Source organism: Haliotis rufescens, unplaced genomic scaffold, assembly GCF_023055435.1.
Source record: "Haliotis rufescens isolate VD_foot unplaced genomic scaffold, xgHalRufe1.0.p SCAF_18, whole genome shotgun sequence".
NCBI lineage: Eukaryota > Metazoa > Mollusca > Gastropoda > Lepetellida > Haliotidae > Haliotis > Haliotis rufescens.
Window position 1 is genome coordinate 14,115,834 of NW_025963868.1, and position 22,335 is coordinate 14,138,168.

At 43.3% G+C, this 22,335-nt stretch overlaps 1 protein-coding gene across 1 annotated transcript in view; it reads left to right on the forward strand.

The window, feature by feature from the left end:
• The first annotated feature begins 944 nt into the window (after positions 1-944).
• The window catches only part of LOC124112997 (multidrug resistance-associated protein 1-like), a 56,935-nt gene continuing 35,544 nt past the window's right edge, over positions 945-22,335 (forward strand). Inside the window, exons 1-5 of the mRNA XM_046473217.2 lie at positions 945-1,333; positions 9,044-9,217; positions 13,791-13,913; positions 16,346-16,474; positions 21,915-22,043. Coding sequence (XP_046329173.1) covers positions 1,295-1,333; positions 9,044-9,217; positions 13,791-13,913; positions 16,346-16,474; positions 21,915-22,043 — 594 coding nt within the window. The 5' untranslated portion in view covers positions 945-1,294. The remainder of the gene's footprint in view (positions 1,334-9,043; positions 9,218-13,790; positions 13,914-16,345; positions 16,475-21,914; positions 22,044-22,335) is intronic.

Here is a 22,335-nt window from a genome sequence, read left to right on the forward strand (position 1 = left end):
AGTAGTGATGCCGAGAGCATGGATATGGCGTGATCACAGCCAGAAATCACAATCAAGAAGAACGTGGGATCTATTTTGTCTGGCACGTGAATTACGACGCTGGAATTACACGACCGGGCGTCACGTTCCCCGTGCATATAAGAGCAATCAAAAATATATTTATTAAATTTAACACAACTCAGACTGCACATGTAGACAGAGACAACAGAAACGTGCGTTCACTATTCTATCAATATAGCTTTTTAACATGTTTTGTTAGAATTGATCCCTAAATAATAGTGTCAGTCGGGCGAAAAAGAATTTAGTGAAATAGATACAAGTTATATATCTTCTTTTACAAAATGTCAAATTGTTACATCCGTTTTTATTGGCCTCCTTCAAGTTCACGTCAGACAAAAAGAGACGGTTCTAATTATATTTGATTTAATACCACATTTGTGAATGTTTGGGTCGACAGATTCACAAATCAAGCAATTATATGTAAAAAGGACTTGCACATTTCAACAATTTTTATCGCTCTGTAATTTGTTGTAAAAAGTACGGAAAAGTAAACAAAATAATGAAGTGATTAAATAAATTACCAGATTTTAAAGTGGAAAATTCATTGTGTTATGTTACAAAGGATCCTTAAAAAATTATTATATTTTTGAATAATAATGAAAATTAAATTCGAAGTCGGGGTGATTCGAACACATGTGAATTGAAAGGTCTGACTCGTGAATAGTTCGGTAATCTGCACTGAACGCACTCGAACCGTCAGCGGGTTTCATGTCACGTTACAAGGAAAAAAAGCGAAAAGCTTGATAATACTCCGCGGCAACCTTCCAATGTTAGATTATTTTACAGTACGTGCTAACATTACAGTCGAGGAGATCGGACAAATAACGATAAGACAAGAACCAAAAAGTTTATCGTGAAAGCGTTCGTTTGAGGCCTAGCCATAACACGTGTCGATTTCACCACACATCTCGGCTGTTGCACGAGAGTGACGTAGCGTGGCTTGTTCCAAATATAGAACCGCCACCAGGGGTTTTCCCAGCGATAAGACAAAAGCGTTCGGCGAACGTATTTCACCGACAATGCTGACATTGGAGTTTTTTAACAGTTACTTAACAAGGATGGGTTCAGTTCTTGGATTTCCCTTGACAGAGGTACATGTGGGCTTTAACCAAAGACTCCAAGTGCATGGATAACACGACGACAAAGGCACAACGCAGTAAGCTAACAAAGACTGGGAAACTACGGCCAGCCATTGAGGTCAGCTGACACACAAGTGTTCAACTACCGCCACAACATGGTGTACGACGGGTTTTGTGGCAACGATCGACTTTGGGTACGGATTTGTTTTAAAACAATGGATGTGTTTACTTGTTTCATTTAAACAGTTTATTAGTTTTTATATTTGCGTCGATCGATATATGAAATTTAAGACTTTGTATATGAATTCATGATTGCTTGACAACGATGTAAAGCGCTCAACATGAAGACTAATTTTTATGATATTAATGATCTTATTCATATATTACATATACTACATACTATTATACTACACATTCTGTGGTTTATATATGGTAGTATATGCACGTACTCAATATTTCATTTCAGGAATAGACCCGTGAAGATACGGGTTAGAATAGGTCTTCAGCAACCCATGCTTGTCGTAAAAGGCGACTAACGGGATCGGGTGGTCAGGCTCGCTGACTTAGTTGATGCATGTCATCGATCCCAATTGCGTGGATCTATGTTCATGATATCAATCACTGGATTGTCTGGTCTAGACTCGATTTTTTACAGACCGCCGGCATATAGCTGGAATATTGCTGAGTGCGTCGTTAAACAACAAACAAACAAACATTTCAGGAATATATTTCATATCACTGAAAATGATAAAAATAGAAACATATGCAATACTGGGGATGTAAAATGTTGTGTATAACTCTAAATGTATAAATGTATAAATGAGGCACACTGCTATATTTATTTTTGTATCGTCGCGTGTATACATATATTGTCCACATATAAAGTAAAACTTCCTGTCCCAGAACATGTATGATTACACATACTTCATATTAAGAAACCCATGTTCAGGGCGCTAACGGCAATACGCTTGCAACGAGGCATGTGCCACACGTGATGTTTATTGCGTTGTATTGAGGATCTTTGTTTGTGTGATTGTTGTATAACACCTCGCGCATAATTATTCCAGCTGTATGACGACGGCCTGTAAATAATCGATTTTGGACCAGACAAACCAGTCATTGATATTTTATTTCTCTAATACTTTAATCAATCATATACTTTTATTGGGAAAAGACATATTCATGTAAGTGGAATCAAAGGAACCAAACCGAAAAAAGATATACTTTTAAAACTACTTAAAAACATATATTCAATAGAGAAACGTTTTTCAATAAAAAACGATGACAAAAACAACTGTAACAAAAACATGGTCGCTTTTATTCTCAGCATTTGATTCTTAGCGCTCTGTTGATGCATGCTATTTTTTAGTCTGAATTTCTGTTGCAACCTCTTTGGTTTGAAATATGACAATGTTTGTTTCAAACCCTTTAAATCTTACAAGAGTGTATTGTGTCATTCTGTGCAATCCGAAATATGTTTTTGACGGAATACTGTATTAATCTACAACTCTGGGAACAATAAAAGTGTGGGGTTTTTTAAAGAAAAAAATCTACATTTTTTTATGAAACAAGATCAACTTCCTGTGGATTCACAGGAAATTATTATTCTCTCTCGAACGACCTTTGTGGGTATAAAAAATGAGTTTAGTCAAAATACAGTAAGTACTAGGAATCACTGGGAAGTAGGATTTACTTGACACAAGAATCTCTTTTTGGATGTCAACCTATTAACAAATCAGGTTGCTATTTTGTTTCGTGTTAGTCTTTCTTTCTTGTTTGTTTGTTTGTTTTATTTGTTGTCTAACATACGCTCCACATGTCTCATCCAAATTACTGTTATTCCAATCGAACAGTACCTATTCTCTAGCTGATGTCATCATATCTCAGCTAGGGCTGCAACGATACAGGAAGGTCACGATACGATACGCATCTCGATATTCTGGTCACGATACGATACGTATCTCGATACGCACAACAACAAAAAAAAGAGACTTAATACATGTGAAGATTGAACCTTTCATGATTTTGGAACAGTCAAAATTATTTTATAATAACAAGACTACTGAACAGCTTTTACTATATATATATATTTAAAATTATAAGAACCACAATTGTAGCATTTTGGTACTGGTGATTGCTGTTGCGGGATATTTTTACGTATGGAACAATTTGACCAGTCACCCTTGGGATTTCCCGTGCTACATGTATTTCGATTGCGAAAACGTTATGTTGACATATATTAGCCAAATTGCCACAAATATGACTTTTATCGAGTCAAAGTATGGCATTTTTAATATATGTATCCATTCTCTAGCAACTAAAGTTCGTTTCAATGCGTCAAAAGCGGTAATCTGACCGTGGTTGCTGTATCTCTTCACACACGATTTCACATAACTTAATGAAAACAATATTAAATGAAATTTTGAATAAAATAATTAAAATATATTACAAACACAAGACCAGATATACAATGAACACGTTTTAATAACAGGAAAGTATAATAATGGTATTGAATTGCGTACTTCAGTTCGGATTTGCTGACAGGTATTTTCGGTGTTATGTGCTTGCGTGCCTGATGTGATCAGCTGATAATGTTTTTTGACATGGGGAAAAACATCTGTCGGTGTAAAACCTGAGCTTATTAAAAATGTAAGTACGTTTTTGGGAGCCATGCGTTACCGCGCGCTATAACCAAGTTAGCGGTTCATTGAAAGGCACAATAGCGAGGAAACGCTGTACTTGAGATTTGCGTTCCGTATCGTGGCGTATCGATAAATGGGCCCACGTTTATCGTAAATCGTATCGTGAGTCAAGTATCGCGATGCATCGGAATATCGGTGTATCGTTTCACCCTTAATCTCAGCTAGTATATACTGGTAATGGAAATTGTACTTTTTATGCTACTTTTTGGAAATGTTTGTGTCAAATTACAACATCACCACGTCTGTCACTGATATTTATAAGAGACTGTCACCCGATCATCTGAAAGTCTCATAACATGATTGTTAATATTCCTGTTTTATGTCCGCACATATGCCACACAGACAGGTCGGGAAATACTGGTTTGGCGGTGGTGCGTGTGTGTGTGTGTGTGTGTGTGTGTGTGTCCGACCAGACCTTATCTCCTAATGGGGATCGGACCACCGACCTTCGGCCCTCCTTGCAGACGCTCTCCCCACCACAACACGGAGTCCATAGTTGGGTGTTCAAGATGGCTTAGGGTCACTAGGTACACACGTGATATTTCATGACCTTGACCTCCAACTTTATCAACAAAACTTCGCAATATTAATTTAGCTAATTAATTTAAACTAAAGAATGATTTATAACATACTGGCCATGTTTCGGGTCATTTTTGCGAGTAAAAGATAAAGACTTTATCTATAACTCAAGTGTAATTTGACCAGTGGCAGAGTATTATACGAACCCTAAATACTGAAGAAAATAGAGTATATGATTTTAAATCCCTTGAAACTGTTTTAGAGGTTTAAAATAAATCGTCCTGTCACGTGACCACAGTGTGGGTCAGCTCGTGGTTAGTCATTGTTGTCCTAGAGACCTGCTTTGTCATACATACGTCATATGTCACCTCCACTCCAGTACAATCGCTATCTTTGGTTGTAATATGTGATAAAAATGTCTGTAAGCGGTTCTCTATTTTGGACATACATGTACGTTGAAGACATCTGAGAAACTGCTTGTTGAACAGCCGAGCAAAGGTCATGACATAGTTTGTTTATTTGTTTTGACATAAGAAGATACAAATACCGCTGTGAAATAGATAAAATATCAAACTGAATTACCGGTGAAACTTGTAAATTTGAAGTACTATCGAGTACGACACATGCGGAGTGCCAATAACGACTTGGTCGGGGTCACAACGTTACATCGCCTGGAATAATACATGGAGGTGATGAGATAATAGAGTTCGAGTTAACGAGTGTTACATTGTTTTTAGCCTTTTAAGTCGATGACAACGCACAAGCCAAGCGACATGTTAGCTGTATTCGATGGCATTAAACAGGCACTGGAGGTGAAGGTGAGGGCCACGTGTATTATGCCCGGCTACAGGGGTCATGAATGCCGAACTTTGACCTGCATTGTACTGCCAAGTATCCATTGTTCGCGTTAAACTTTGAATATCAAACAGAGGTCAATATATGGCAAGTCTGGCTCAATACCAAATCCGCCTACTATGTTGACAAAGCGCGTTAGGCATTAGTTGTGTGGATCAGTCGGTTAGCGCGGGTAGCGCTAATGCACATTATTTTACTGTTCTCACGGCACTATATCTACTGTTGTGAAGGAATAACCCTGTTATTATTGAGTAAGTGAGTTGGGTTTAACGCCGCTTTTAACAGTATTCGAGTTATATCACAGTGTGTCAGCATAATGTGGGAGGAAAGCCCGAAGTGATGCAGGTCTCAGACGTTTACCACTTCGGTGAAACCCACGAGCACAACCCGTTATTAGGTTGTATGAAGTTGGTGTTACACAGAGAGACAAAGGAAGTGGGGGAGACAGAGAGGTGTGGGAGTGAGGGAGAGAACTAGAGAGAGTGAGCGAGACACACACAGAGGGCAATGTATTCCATCATAATGTCATAACAGTCTGTAATGAACACTCTGTTCACAGTTACACACACATTGGTGTAACTAAATTATAGAGCGAGGGAGCCAAAAAGATCCCCGGCGACGTTACAGCAAAAGTGGTTACAAGATGGTACCGGACTGGCAATTTATTGGACTTGCTAGTCCTGCTGTTTGGCTGGTATTTAGCAGAATTTTAAATATTTGCAACAGACGCGTGTATTGGTTGTGAAATGGACGAGCACGGGTCTTAGCAATGATCATATGCAGGGATCGTAATCTGGGATCCTAATCAGGTATCGTAATCAAGGATCGTAATCTAGGATCGTAATCAGGGATCATAATCAGGTGATCGTAATCAGCGGGATCGTAATCAAGGATCATAATCAGGGATCATAATCAAGGATCATAATCAGCGGGATCGTAATCAAGGATCATAATCAGGGATCGTAATCAGGTGATTGTAATCAAGGATCATACACAGCGGGATCGTAATCAAAGATTGTAATCAGGTGATGGTAGTCAGGATCGTAATCAAGGATCATAATCAGCGGGATCGAAATCAAAGATCGTAATTCTGGGATCATAATCATATGATCGTAATCAGGTGATCGTAATCAAGGATCGTTATCAGGGATCGTATTCAGCGGGATCGTAATCAAGGATCGTAATCAAAGATCGTATTCAAGGACCAACTTGCATTCAATCCAGGACAGAGCGAATCATGACCTTTAAGTCACGAAATGCTATAGGTTATGTGAAGGACATTAACCTATTCGTAACTAAAGTTTCACAAACTCAATTCAGAGGGGACAGCTACGTATATTCACAAGAGATATAAATACATCGGGAAGTTCGTCATGTAAGGAAATGATTCTGAGCGGAATAGCGCCACACCACCTCATTATAAAAACGCCACAGTACATTAACGCAAAGGTCAAGTACCGTGTAATATATCACGTTTAAAAGTGCCGAGTTCACACATGTTATAACCACTAATTGTGAGTGCGTATAGTTTTACGCCCCGTTTAGCAACATTCCAGCAAAATCACTGCAGGGGACATCAGAAATGGGCTTCACTCATTGTACCATGTGACGAATCGAACCTGGGTCTTCGACGTGACGAGCGAACGCTTTTAAAACTAGGCTAACCTAGCGCCCCACACACCCAATACAACATGGCTGACCCTAAATATACCCGAGGCGAAATTAAAACCGAAACTGAATAAGAAAGATTAAATAGAGAACAAATGGAAGCGCAATGTTTTGTTTGTTTGTTTGTTGTTTAGCGCCGCACTCATCTTTATGACAGCGGTCTGTAAATAATCGAGTCTGGACCAGACAATCCAGTGATTGTTATTATGAGCATCGACCAGCGCAACTGGGATAGTGTTACAAGCATCAACGAAGTCAGCGAGCCTGACCGCCCGATCCCGTTAGTCGCCCCTTACGACAAGCATAGTCGCCTTGTCGGCAAGCATCGATTATTTACAGGTCGCCGTCAAATAGCTGTACTATTGTTGAGTTGCGTTAAAACAAACAAACGTTTTACCTACAACATGCAGTTCACTGTGAGATGACAACAGCTTGCGGTATCGTCCCGTATGTTGTAACAGTTGTTGATAACATACGGTGCGAGTGAGTGAGTTGGGTTTAACGCTGATTTTAAAAGTATTCCAGTTATATCGCGGCGTGTCAGCTTAATGTGGGAGGAAAGCCCGAAGTGATGCAGGTCTTTACGTTTACCACTTCGGTGAAACCTACGAGCACGGGTATGGTGCTGACAAACCTAGAAACATTATTGGGGCGAACCGGGATTCGAACCCACAATCATAGGTTTCTGGCGTGCCCAAGGGACGCAACTCTGCACTGCGAATCGCGGCGCCTTAGACGACTGGGCCACCCGTGCCCCCTGATAACATACGGATATACAGAGGATCTGATGCCAATATAAGGCGTAGATCGTTTTGATCAGCCACTGCCTTTTTGTACCTTACAATCAGTTAATGTAACTCAGCATTTGCTTAGTACCAAAATAGTCATTTTTAGTCAAAGGTGTGGTCCTTAGCAAATGTTGTGTAGTATATATCTCTTCTGTGTAGTCCATTTCAATCAGCAAGTGACCAAATACCTGCTTGACAGAATATAAACGTTTCACTCGGATAGAGTACAAACGCGACATTATGGGATCTAAGTACCCTCTGCATGTTGGAACAGACTGTGTAACGGGAGGACACCCAGTGGGCGGGCGCAATCAACAGCCGGCCCGGGAAGATCCGGGGTAGAATAGGTCTTCAGCAACCAATGCTTGCCGTAAAATGCGACTATGCTGGTCGTAAGAGGAGACTAACGGGATCGGGTGGTCAGGCTCGCTGACTTGGTTGATGCATGTCAATGATCCAAATTGCGTGGATCGATGCTCATGATATCAATCACTGGATTATCTGGTCAAGACTCGATTATTTACAGACCGCCGTCATATAGCTGGGATATTGCTGAGTGCGGCGTTAAACAACAACTAGTAATCAAACAATTGGTTGTCTACATTCGGGTACACGTGCATATGATCGGGAGAGTATATATGGATAGACGATTCTTACACCTTCCTTGATATTGCACGGCGGCCATAGCGTAAGGCCAACGCCTCGGTTAATTATCAGTGCGTTTTGAGCATGATTTATTGTGTGGATTTAGTGCATTATCATTATGTATACTATAAGAACACGTGTCAACAAAACTGGGATCTGAAATGTGTACATGACAGTCACTGGAACAGTTAGTGAGTTTGTTTTACGCTGGTTTCACCAACATTACAGTAACATCACATTCTCAGACAATATAAGAGCATACTGTCGTGACATTTATGAACTTGAGTGAGTGAGTGTGGTTTTACGCCTCTTTTAGCAATATTCAAGGCATATCACAGCGGGGGACACCAGAAATGGGCTCCACACATTGTATCCATGTGGGGAATCGAACCCGGGTCTTCGGCGTGACAAGCAAACGCTTTAACCATTATGCTAGCCCACCGCCCCCACATGAATAGAGAGAACAGCGCACGAGGAAATGGATTAAGAAACAGAAATACTAGTCCCCCATCCCAGGTGTACTTGTTAGCAAGGTAGGAGTAATTACCACAGATATGATACTGACGGCCAAGCCTCCTTAATCCGGTAATTCCATGATTCGAACCATTTTCAGAGGATCCTGGCATGGTAAAGGGAGACAACTTCGACAGAGAATGCTATGAGAAAGTTCGTTTTAACTAATCCTGTTTCGTAATGCTTCATGTTGAAATATTGTGTTGTCTTGCAGGATCTGGACTTGTTAACCAACAACACTTGGCCTGAGTTCACGCCATGTTTCCAGACTACGGTACTGACGTGGGTGCCGTGTGGGTGGCTGTGGGCCACCCTCCCTGTCTTCCTGCACCACCTCCACCACATACGCCAGCACTACCCCCTGTCAAAACTCTGCATCGCTAAAATAGTGAGTTCAGAAAAAACTTCAAGTTCTGTTTGTTTATTTGTTTAACGCTGTGGTCTTACCTACTGACTTGGTTGATGCATGTCATCGTATCCTAATTGCGTAGATCGATTCTCATGATGTAAATCACTGGATTGTCAGGTCCAGAGTCGATTATTTACAGACCGCCGTCATGTAGTTGGAATATTGTTGAGTGCGGCGTTAACAACAAACAGACAGTAGGGCCTTGGTCCTATTGGACTGAGACGATCCGAATGCCATTATACGTGACTGCTTTTTTCAGCAATCGGTTAATTTACACTTGAGTAAACCCTCCCGTGACAACACGTATTTGTGTATGACTCATGCTCGTGACTGACCTGGACCAGATGCCGTTTTGTGTTCTCGACACATGGCCTAATTCTAACGGTATCATGTTAAGCATATAAAACCAGCATTGAGTAAGGAAGATAAAATCTTGAAATAAATATACTACATTTATTATTTAACACAGTTGAAGAAAAAAAATGTTGCTACCATCTGGCAGACAACAGTATCAAGCTATCAACTTGACAGTTTTCTAATTTCATAATATTAATAAATAACAACGTATCAGTATAAATATTGAAATTGTCTCTCTATGCCCATCATTCTCAGTGAGCTTGTCTAGCGATTAACGCGTTCGCGCCCGGCTGAAAACCCGGGTTCTATTCCCCACATGGGCACAATGAATGGAGCCCATTTCGAATGCCCTTCGTTATGATGTGGCTGGAATATTGCTAAAAAGCGGCGTGAACAGCAACGAACTCACTCATGTCCTCCCCCTTACACTATAAGGCAAAACTTTATTACCGTGTTCCGAAGTAACATTGCGAATAGTTCGCGTAGTCTCCGGGAATCAATCGCGAATGATCCGCGGATTATGGCTTGTTTAAGTAGTTATGAGTAGTATATATTATGCTACAGTGTGAATGGATTGCAGGCACTGTTTGATAAATAAACATCAATTAAATATTTCTTTTTTTTACTCATTTCATACTCTCTTTTTTGCATGAATATTTTTTTCATGATCAGAGTACATTGAGTATCTTTTCCTATACACATCTATATGCATATGCACTTACATGTGATGGTTCTATGACTACCGCTGACATTGGTGTTATTACATGTACATGATATACATGTATGTACCTTGGTGAAGCACACATAAGGAGGGACCCTTCTACTCAGTGTGACGACACAGTCGATACCCATATAAAGTGCTTTTCTCTCCCATAGTCATATACGCATTTGCATCAGACACATATTCTTCAATTTCTTTAAAAAAATATAGAACCAAATATTAACCATGGATCTTTCCGTGTGTATCATGTGTGGTACAACATTAGAACGTGTACAACATACGTTTGTTGTTTTTTTAACGCAACACTCAGCAATATTCAAGCTATTTGACGGCGGTCTGAAAATAATCAAGTTTCGACCAGACAATCCAGTGATTGACATCATGAGCATCAATTTACGCGATTTGGATACGATGACATGCATCAACCAAGTCAGCGAGCCTGACCACCCAATCCTGATAGTCGCCTTAAACGGTAAGCATTGGTTGCTAATCTAACCCGGATCTTCACGTGTACGTTGTACATGTACTGTATAGGATGTTATATGTAGACAGGTAAGAAAACTAAATGACTTGTGTCAGTTTGTTATGAGTTATTTGTTATGAACACCAACTGTTCTCAGTTGTTTCACGTAGTCATGCGACGCCGGAATACCATCTAGGGCATGCGTAGTCCCCGTGTATCTACGCAGGAATACCATCAAGGGCATGCGTATACGTAGTCCCCGTCTATCTACGCAGCAATACCATCAAGGGCATGCGTGGTCCCCGTGTATCTACACAGGAATACCATAAAGGGCATGCGTAGTCCCCGTGTATCTACGCAGGAATACCATAAAGGGCATGCATAGTCCCCGTGTATCTACACAGGAATACCATAAAGGGCATGCGTAGCCCCCGTGTATCTACACAGGAATACCATAAAGGGCATGCGTGGTCCCCGTGTATCTACACAGGAATACCATAAAGGGCATGCGTAGCCCCCGTGTATCTACGCAGGAATACCATAAAGGGCATGCGTAGCCCCCGTGTATCTACACAGGAATACCATAAAGGGCTTGCGTAGTCCCCGTGTATCTACGCAGGAATACCATAAAGGGCATGCGTAGTCCCCGTGTATCTACGCAGGAATACCATCAAGGGCATGCGTGGTCCCCGTGTATCTACACAGGAATACCATAAAGGGCTTGCGTAGTCCCCATAAAGGGCATGCGTAGTCCCCGTGTATCTACGCAGGAATACCATCAAGGGCATGCGTGGTCCCCGTGTATCTACACAGGAATACCATAAAGGGCATGCGTAGTCCCCGTGTATCTACACAGGAATACCATAAAGGGCATGCGTAGCCCCCGTGTATCTACGCAGCAATACCATCAAGGGCATGCGTGGTCCCCGTGTATCTACGCAGCAATACCATCAAGGGCATGCGTGGTCCCCGTGTATCTACGCAGGAATACCATAAAGGGCATGCGTAGTCCCCGTGTATCTACGCAGCAATACCATCAAGGGCATGCGTGGTCCCCGTGTATCTACGCAGGAATACCATAAAGGGCATGCGTAGTCCCCGTGTATCTACACAGGAATACCATAAAGGGCATGCGTAGCCCCCGTGTATCTACACAGGAATACCATAAAGGGCATGTGTGGTCCCCGTGTATCTACGCAGGAATACCATAAAGGGCTTGCGTAGTCCCCATAAAGGGCATGCGTGGTCCCCGTGTATCTACACAGGAATACCATAAAAAGTATGCGTAGTTTCCCTTCTAAATTAATATAGGTTAGATGAAAAAATGTGTTATTGATAATGCAAAGGGTCATTTGCCTTCGCGTTTTGATATTCGTTAAGTTTGTTTAATGCTGGAAGTAGGGGAGGACTTAGGAGAATAATATTGGCCTTAGCAGGAAGAATGATTTGCATGAAACAATTCATTGTTCTGTGCGAAACCAAGCAGCCAAAAGAATACACGTCTCAGATGATTTTATTTTATGTTTGATTTTCAATAGTCAATATCTGAGTAAGCTCAACTATATTTACAAACTGAACTGTACAGGCGCTTAGTCAGCACTCAAAGAACTCTGCTGCATGGTTATAATTTGTCAAATATATCTTGGTTTAAGACCTTTAAAAATTTAAGGAAAACGAGTTCGTAAAATACACAACTGCTGAATATTAGGTCTTTGAAAAATCAATTAATCTGCATTTTTGGGCACAAATGTGCAACATTTCAGACATGGTAGATTTATTCCTTACCCAAGTCTTCATTGAACCAATCTATTTTTACAAAGAATTACCCAGCCATATAGTTACAAACCTATTTTACATATTTTAAAAACTGCTGCAGGAATGAGTGATGATTAAAAAGCCATAATAATTGCGTTTAACAGGAAGTCTTTCAATTTTCAGTTACATATATGTATACCTGAGTGGTTGTATGCGATTGTGTTACCATAATATTACCTTTATCGCCAACTGTTTGTCACACGCCACAAACTAGTTTGCAAACTGTTTTTGCAATATTCACACACGCAAATTTATGTATGCAAACATAAACTGCCTTGTCAATATATATTTGTTTCTCAAGGCACACTCTTGCCTAAATTGCTCCCGCCCCTAACTGTTCAGCGCTGTTTCGAAACTATCATGATAATCAATTTAAAAAAGATTTTAACCGGATACGAACTCTTTATCACCGCAAGTCATTCATAATATGTCTGATTCGCAGGGGTACCTGGGCGTGGCAACCACGACCTCGCTACCCGGCTAGATACCCAGTAAGGGTATTCACCGGCGTTGTCAATGTTTTCGACAAGTAAAATCCATTTCAATTTCTGTCTGAAGCATCACAATTGTGAGAGGATAGTTCTAAACGTCAGAGCCAGAAGAATAATCAGTTTCGATTATCTGCCGAAACAGATTCCATTGGGCGTGAAAGCAAATAGTGATAAAAAAATTAATGAATGGCTCGCTGAACATCCGGGGTGACACCAGGTGTTCACGAAAAGTGTAAGTGTGCAATGTACTCCCGGCAGCACCAGCCACTCACAGAATCTGTTGGAAAAAGTAAGTGATTGCCCAACGCCGCAACCAGCAACACTCCTCTTTGTTTGTTTGTTTGTTTGTTTGTTTGTTTGTTTGTGCAGCAGACAGTATACATGATACGCCATGGCGGTCTTTAAATAATCTGGGCCAGGCCAACCAAACACGGAAAGAATGAGTGACGAACTACACTATCGTGTGCCTTAAAATCATGAATTTTTTTAATCATCTTACTCCAGTGTCGGTTTTGCTCAAGCTGAGGTGATAGGCACACTAATCCCTGCATGAAGCGGAGGAAATTGTGTATTTACTAATGCTGTCGTTATTAGTTCGTGTGGATGGATGGATGGATATATAGATGGATGGATGGACGGACGGACGGATGGATGGATTGATGGGTGGGTGGGTACATGTATGTATATACCGGGTATGTGTTACAGGTGGTCCAGGTGGTGTTAGTGGGACTGGCAGTGGCTGAAGTGGTATCAGGACAACTGGAGCCGTACAGCATATCAAAGACTCCGGCCTTTTATACGACAGCTGCTGTGCGGCTGGCTACACTGGTAGGTACACACGGCTCCATCACTCCATTGCTCCATCATCACTCCATTGTTCCATCGCTCCATCGTCCTATCACTCCATTGTTCCATCGCTCCATCGTCCTATCACTCAATTGTTCCATCACTCCATTGTTCCATCGCTCCATCGTTCTATCACTCCATTGTTCCATCACTCCATTGTTCCATCGCTCCATCGTCCTATCAGTCCATTGTTCCATCGCTCCATCGTTCTATCACTCCATTGTTCCATCGCTCCATCATTCTATAACTCCATTGTTCCATCGCTCCATCGTCCTATCACTCCATTGTTCCATCGCTCCATCGTCCTATCACTCAATTGTTCCATCGCTCCATCGTCCTATCACTCCATTGTTCAATCGCTACATCGTTCTATCACTCCATCGTTCCATCACTCCATTGTTCCATCACTCCATTGTTCCATCGCTCCATCGTTCTATCACTCCATTGTTCCATCGCTCCATTGTTCCAACACTCCATTGTTCCATCGCTCCATCATTCTATCACTCCATTGTTCCATCGCTCCATTGTTCCATCACTCCATTGTTCCATCGCTCCATCATTCTATCACTCAATTGTTCCATTGCTCCATCGTCCTATCACTCCATTGTTCCATTGCTCCATCATTCTATCACTCCATTGTTCCATCGCTCCATTGTTCCATCACTCCATTGTTCCATCGCTCCATCATTCTATCACTCAATTCTTCCATCGCTCCATCGTCCTATCACTCCATTGTTCCATCGCTCCATCGTTCTATCACTCCATCGTTCCATCACTCCATTGTTCCATCGCTCCATCATTCTATCACTCCATTGTTCCATCGCTCCATTGTTCCATCGCTCCATCATTCTATAACTCCATTGTTCCATCGCTCCATCGTCCTATCACTCCATTGTTCCATCGCTCCATCGTCCTATCACTCAATTGTTCCATCGCTCCATCGTCCTATCACTCCATTGTTCCATCGCTCCATTGTTCTATCACTCAATTGTTCCATCGCTCCATCGTCCTATCACTCCATTGTTCAATCGCTACATCGTTCTATCACTCCATCGTTCCATCACTCCATTGTTCCATCACTCCATTGTTCCATCGCTCCATCGTTCTATCACTCCATTGTTCCATCGCTCCATCACTCCATTGTTCCATCGCTCCATCACTGCATCACTCCATTGTTCCATCACTCCATTGTTCCATCACTCCATTGTTCCATCGCTCCATCGTTCTATCACTCCATTGTTCCATCGCTCCATCACTCCATTGTTCCATCGCTCCATCACTGCATCACTCCATTGTTCCATCACTCCATTGTTCCATCGCTCCATCGTTCCATCGCTCGATCATTCTATAACTCCAATGTTCCATCGCTCCATCACTCCATTGTTCCATCGCTCCATTGTTCCATCACTCCATTGTTCCATCGCTCCATCATTCTATAACTCCATTGTTCCATCGCTCCATCACTCCATTGTTCCATCGCTCCATTGTTCCATCACTCCATCGTTCCATCGCTCCATCATTCTATAACTCCATTGTTCCATCGCTCCATCACTCCATTGTTCCAACGCTCCATCACTCCATCGTTCTATCACTCTCTTGTTCCATCAATCCATCATCTCACTGCATAACATGGGTAATCTGTATTGTGTAACATATGTTTCCGAGTACACGAGTGAGTGAATATTGTTTGGCACCGCACAATCCCTACATTGTTTCAATTATATGCAAACCTCAAACAGACCACAGCTCCATCTGGTTCAGTTCCCGGCTCACGTGTGTCGCCGAAATATCACTAACCCAAACAAACTTAATTACATACAGTGCAACCCCGTTGACTCGAACGTCCCGAGGGATTCTGTTTGGAAAATATTAATATTTTACATATTTACTGATGAATTGTTAATCCTGGTGATTTTACAGGGAGCACCATCGTCCGGATTAACAAGGTGTCACTATATCCCACCCCAAGCATGTATCGCTGCTACTCGAGCGATGGGTATCTTTTTGCTCGTCAAACAAGGTTCGACTGCTGACATGGGTGCAATAACTGAAGCCCATTCCGGGTTTCTTCCGCTGTGATGTTGCTGGAATATTGCTGAACGCGGCGTCAACCATGCTGAATCACTTGATGCCACATGTACCAACATACCTTGTATATCCGCCCAGACCGCCTCCGTTGTCTAGTGGATGGAGTCTGCTGAGAGAGTGTTAAAAGATGGTACTTGTTGTTACCCTGCCTGGCGCTCGGCGTTAATGGGATAACACAAGGACTGGTCGGCTCGGTATCAGTATGCTGTGTCTGAGTGGGGTATCCATGTTAAATTGTGGCGTGGTATTTTAGCCACACATGTGTGCAATAATCTTGAACGCGACGTTAAACACCATTTCACCTCTCCTCACCTATCTCCGTCCAGGTCTTGTCCATAGGGCTGACGATGCAGTCCCGACGTAAAGGTCTGTACAGCCCGTGCCTGTTGTTCTTGTACTGGTTCTTCTGGCTGTTCTGCGACATCGTTCCATTCTACACACGGGCAATGCAGTGGGTGAGTACCCCTTACATACATTTATAACCATAATCACATACGTGGTGGGATAGCTTAATTGCTCGTCATGGCGGTGACCCGGGTTCGACTCCCACATTGGTAGAATGTTTTGAACAAACTCTTCATAATGCCCCAGTGCCCTGTTCGGGCAACCAAGACCAATTCGCCGCGTCCCTTAGGCGAGCAGGAAACGTTTATTCGTGGGTTCGAGTCCCAGATTCGCCCTGATTTATGCTTCTAGGTTTGTCTGCACCAGACATGTGCTCGGGGGTTTCATCAAAGTAATAAACGTCTGAGACCAGCATCACTCACCCGTGAAGATCCGGTTAGAATAGGTCTTCAGCAACCAATGATTGCCGTTAAAGGCGGCTATGCTTGGCGTAAGAGGCGACTAGCGGGATGGGTGGTCAGGCTCGCTGACTTGGTTGATGCATGTCATCGTATCCCAAGTGGGTCGGTCGATGCTCATGATGTCAATCACTGGATTGTCTGGTCAAGACTCGATTATTTACAGTCCGCCGTCATATAGCTGGAGTATAGCTGAGTGCGGCGTTACACAACAAACAAACAAACATGCGTCACTTGGGAGTTTGCTCCCCATCAAGCTGACACGCCGTGATATAACTAAAATACTGTTTATAATGGTATCAAACCAAACTCACCAACTCACTCACTCAAGACGACGTCTGTGCAGATGTCTTATTGTTGTGCTCTGTTCTGATGCCGTAGAGTGAGTGAGGCAATATAACGTCGCATCGCCAATGTTGTTTGGGACATTAAGCGCGGAGAAGGTTTGGAATTATAGAACAATTCATCAATAAAACAAATATATATTTACTTACTTATTTATGTATTTATTTAATGATTGATTTATTGATTTATTAGTGAAAGATGTATTTTCATACCAATAACACATTTGTGAAGATCCAGGTTAGAATTGAACCCATGCTTGCCTTGAGAGGCGACTAACGGGATCGGATGAGGCTCGCTGACGTGGTTGATGTATGTCACCGATCCCAGTTGCGTAGATTGCGGGGATCTTCGTCTTGTTGTTGTCAGACATACATTATAAAGGACACAGTTAGACATCTTTATGAGAGCCCTGGGGTTATTTGAAAAGAAGTCCACATTTCTCACTGGTGTGCCAGGCACTCTCAGCTCTGTAGTATACAGTGTTGTGCCAGGCACTCTCAGCTCTGTAGTATACAGTGGTGTGCCAGGCACTCTCAGCTCTGTAGTATACAGTGTTGTGCCAGGCACTCTCAGCTCTGTAGTATACAGTGTTGTGACCGGCACTCTCAGCTCTGTAGTATACAGTGTTGTGCCAGGCACTCTCAGCTCTGTAGTATACAGTGGTGTGCCAGGCACTCTCAGCTCTGTAGTATACAGTGTTGTGCCAGGCACTCTCAGCTCTGTAGTATACAGTGTTGTGCCAGGCACTCTCAGCTCTGTAGTATACAGTGTTGTGCCAGGCACTCTCAGCTCTGTAGTATACAGTGTTGTGCCAGGCACTCTCAGCTCTGTAGTATACAGTGTTGTGCCAGGCACTCTCAGCTCTGTAGTATACAGTGGTGTGCCAGGCACTCTCAGCTCTGTAGTATACAGTGTTGTGCCAGGCACTCTCAGCTCTGTAGTATACAGTGTTGTGCCAGGCACTCTCAGCTCTGTAGTATACAGTGTTGTGCCAGGCACTCTCAGCTCTGTAGTATACAGTGTTGTGCCCGGCACTCTCAGCTCTGTAGTATACAGTGGTGTGCCAGGCACTCTCAGCTCTGTAGTATACAGTGTTGTGCCAGGCACTCTCAGCTCTGTAGTATACAGTGTTGTGCCAGGCACTCTCAGCTCTGTAGTATACAGTGTTGTGCCAGGCACTCTCAGCTCTGTAGTATACAGTGGTGTGCCAGGCACTCTCAGCTCTGTAGTATACAGTGTTGTGCCAGGCACTCTCAGCTCTGTAGTATACAGTGTTGTGCCAGGCACTCTCAGCTCTGTAGTATACAGTGTTGTGCCAGCCGCTCTCAGCTCTGTAGTATACAGTGGTGTGCCAGGCGCTCTCAGCTCTGTAGTATACAGTGTTGTGCCAGGCACTCTCAGCTCTGTAGTATACAGTGTTGTGCCAGGCGCTCTCAGCTCTGTAGTATACAGTGTTGTGCCAGGCACTCTCAGCTCTGTAGTATACAGTGTTGTGCCAGGCACTCTCAGCTCTGTAGTATACAGTGTTGTGCCCGGCACTCTCAGCTCTGTAGTATACAGTGTTGTGCCAGGCACTCTCAGCTCTGTAGTATACAGTGGTGTGCCAGGCACTCTCAGCTCTGTAGTATACAGTGTTGTGCCAGGCACTCTCAGCTCTGTAGTATACAGTGGTGTGCCAGGCACTCTCAGCTCTGTAGTATACAGTGTTGTGCCAGGCACTCTCAGCTCTGTAGTATACAGTGTTGTGCCAGGCACTCTCAGCTCTGTAGTATACAGTGGTGTGCCAGGCACTCTCAGCTCTGTAGTATACAGTGTTGTGCCAGGCACTCTCAGCTCTGTAGTATACAGTGTTGTGCCAGGCACTCTCAGCTCTGTAGTATACAGTGTTGTGCCAGGCACTCTCAGCTCTGTAGTATACAGTGTTGTGCCAGGCACTCTCAGCTCTGTAGTATACAGTGTTGTGCCAGGCACTCTCAGCTCTGTAGTATACAGTGTTGTGCCAGGCACTCTCAGCTCTGTAGTATACAGTGTTGTGCCAGGCACTCTCAGCTCTGTGGTATACAGTGTTGTGCCAGGCACTCTCAGCTCTGTGGTATACAGTGTTGTGCCAGGCACTCTCAGCTCTGTGGTATACAGTGTTGTGCCAGGCACTCTCAGCTCTGTGGTATACAGTGTTGTGCCAGGCACTCTCAGCTCTGTGGTATACAGTGTTGTGCCAGGCACTCTCAGCTCTGTGGTATACAGTGGTGTGCCAGGCACTCTCAGCTCTGTGGTATACAGTGTTGTGCCAGGCACTCTCAGCTCTGTAGTATACAGTGTTGTGCCAGGCACTCTCAGCTCTGTAGTATACAGTGTTGTGCCAGGCACTCTCAGCTCTGTAGTATACAGTGTTGTGCCAGGCACTCTCAGCTCTGTAGTATACAGTGTTGTGCCAGGCACTCTCAGCTCTGTAGTATACAGTGTTGTGCCAGGCGCTCTCAGCTCTGTAGTATACAGTGTCAGGCACTCTCAGCTCTGTAGTATACAGTGTTGTGCCAGGCACTCTCAGCTCTGTAGTATACAGTGTTGTGCCAGGCACTCTCAGCTCTGTAGTATACAGTGTTGTGCCAGGCACTCTCAGCTCTGTAGTATACAGTGTTGTGCCAGGCACTCTCAGCTCTGTAGTATACAGTGTTGTGCCAGGCACTCTCAGCTCTGTAGTATACAGTGGTGTGCCAGGCGCTCTCAGCTCTGTAGTATACAGTGTTGTGCCAGGCACTCTCAGCTCTGTAGTATACAGTGTTGTGCCAGGCACTCTCAGCTCTGTAGTATACAGTGTCAGGCACTCTCAGCTCTGTAGTATACAGTGTTGTGCCAGGCACTCTCAGCTCTGTAGTATACAGTGTTGTGCCAGGCACTCTCAGCTCTGTAGTATACAGTGTTGTGCCAGGCACTCTCAGCTCTGTAGTATACAGTGTTGTGCCAGGCACTCTCAGCTCTGTAGTATACAGTGTTGTGACTTCCAAGGCCAACGCCATGAAGATCCCTGCAGTAAAATGCGCTGGAATGTTGTTTGCTTCAGCGGCAGCCATTCTTCATCCCGTCACTCACTCATGATGTCACTGACTCACCATGGCATATATTTAAATGATAACCTTATTCGATAAACATGGATGTTTGATATAAGATTATTAATGGTTTTCTATTTCTGCAATGACGATATTTACATTGTATAACGGTCGTTAGCAAGAAACTATTTTATTTCCCTCTCCGACGTAATATGGCTGGAGTGAGTGAGTGAGTATGGTTTTACGCCGCTTTTAGCAAATTTCCAGCAATATCCCGGCGGGGGACACCAGAAATGGGCTTCACACATTGTACCCATGTCGGGAATCGAACCCGGGTCTTCGGCGTGACGAGCGAACGCTTTAACCACTAGGCTACCCGACCGCCCCTAATATGGCTGGAAGAAAGCTAGACAGTTAAAAAACAGTTATTGTGTATATGTGCACCTTTGATTGCAGTATTTGTCTGACACATGTCTTTGTGTTTCTCGTGATCTGTTCATACTGACATACGGAACCCTGTGGGGATTCCGGATTTTACGGAACCCTGTGGGGATTCCGGATTGTACGGAACCCTGTGGGGATTCCGGATTAGAAGAGATCCTAAGCAACCTGTGCTGGTCGTGAGAGACGAATACATGGATCATGCCCGTGAAGATACGGGGTAAAATAGGTCTTCAGCAACCCATGCTTGCCGTAAAAGGCGACTATGCTTGTCGTAAGAGGCGACTAACGGGATCGGGTGGTCAGGCTCGTTGCCTTGGTTGATGCATGTCATTGTATCCCAATTGTGTGGATCGATGCTCATGATGTCAATCACTGGATTGTCTGGTCCAGACTCGATTATTTACAGACCGCCATCATATAGCTGGAATATTGCTGAGTGCGGCGTTAAACAACAAACAAGCAAACATGGATCAGGAGGTCAAGCTTAGTGACATGATTGTGAGTGACGGGTGTTATCGGTAGAGCAGGATATCATCACGGGTTTTCAGTGATCCATTCATATAATTTCAAATGGAATCTGTTCGGCCAATAATCGAAACTGGTTACTCTCTAGCGTTGACGTTTGGCATGTCACCGTGTCCCAATTGCGTGGATCGATGCTCATGATGTCAGTCACTGGTTTGCCTGGATGATACTCTATTATTTACAGACCGCCGTCTTATAGCTGGAACATTGCTGAGTTTGGCGTTAAACAAACGAACAAACAAACAACCCAAACATACAGAAACTAAACCTGCTTTGAACAGTATTCTAGTTTTATCACAGTGTGCCAGTTTAATGTAGGAGAAAAGCCTGAAGTGATGCAAATCTCTCAGACGTTTACCATTTAGGTGAAACCCACGAACACGGGTATGGTACTGACAGAAACATAATCGGGGCGAACCGGGATTCGAACCCACAATAATAGGTTTCTACACGTGCCGAAGGGATGCAACTCACAGCGAATTGCGGGGCCTTAGTCGACAGGGCCCCATGACGCTTCATATCACGTGATGCCATCCAGTACTTGTGCCGTCGTGAATATGATGCAGGTTCCTTTACCAATGTTCCATCATGTATCGATGGTAGCTCACAATGATATCAATGTCATTAGTAAGTGTTTCTAAACGTTTCTTGGCTATATGAAATAGTATAAGTGGTGCTTTTTTTAAGTTGTTTTTGGCTGGGTGTTTGATTTAACTGTTTTGTTCTTCTAGAATGAGCGGCCTCGTTCTGACCTAGCACTGTTCTACGTCCAATATGCCGTCATTCTGGTGGAATTCATCCTGTGCTGTTTCGCCGACACCGATCAAATCATACTGACCACAGGAGTCGAGGAGAAGAGGGTAAGGCTGCAATATAAATCTGTTTGTTTATTTGTTTGTTTGTTTAACGCCACACTCATCAATGTTCAAGGTATGTGGCGGCAGCCTGTAAATAATCGTGCCTGGACCAAACAATCCAGTGATTAATATTGTGAACAACGATCCACGACGTCGGGATATGATGGCAAACAATCAACCAGGTCACCGAGCCGATCCATTTGGTCACCGCTTACGACTAACATAAGTTCCTGAGGACCTATTCTAACCCCAGGGGGTACACTATAAGTGACACTGTAGGAATGTTGCTACGGCT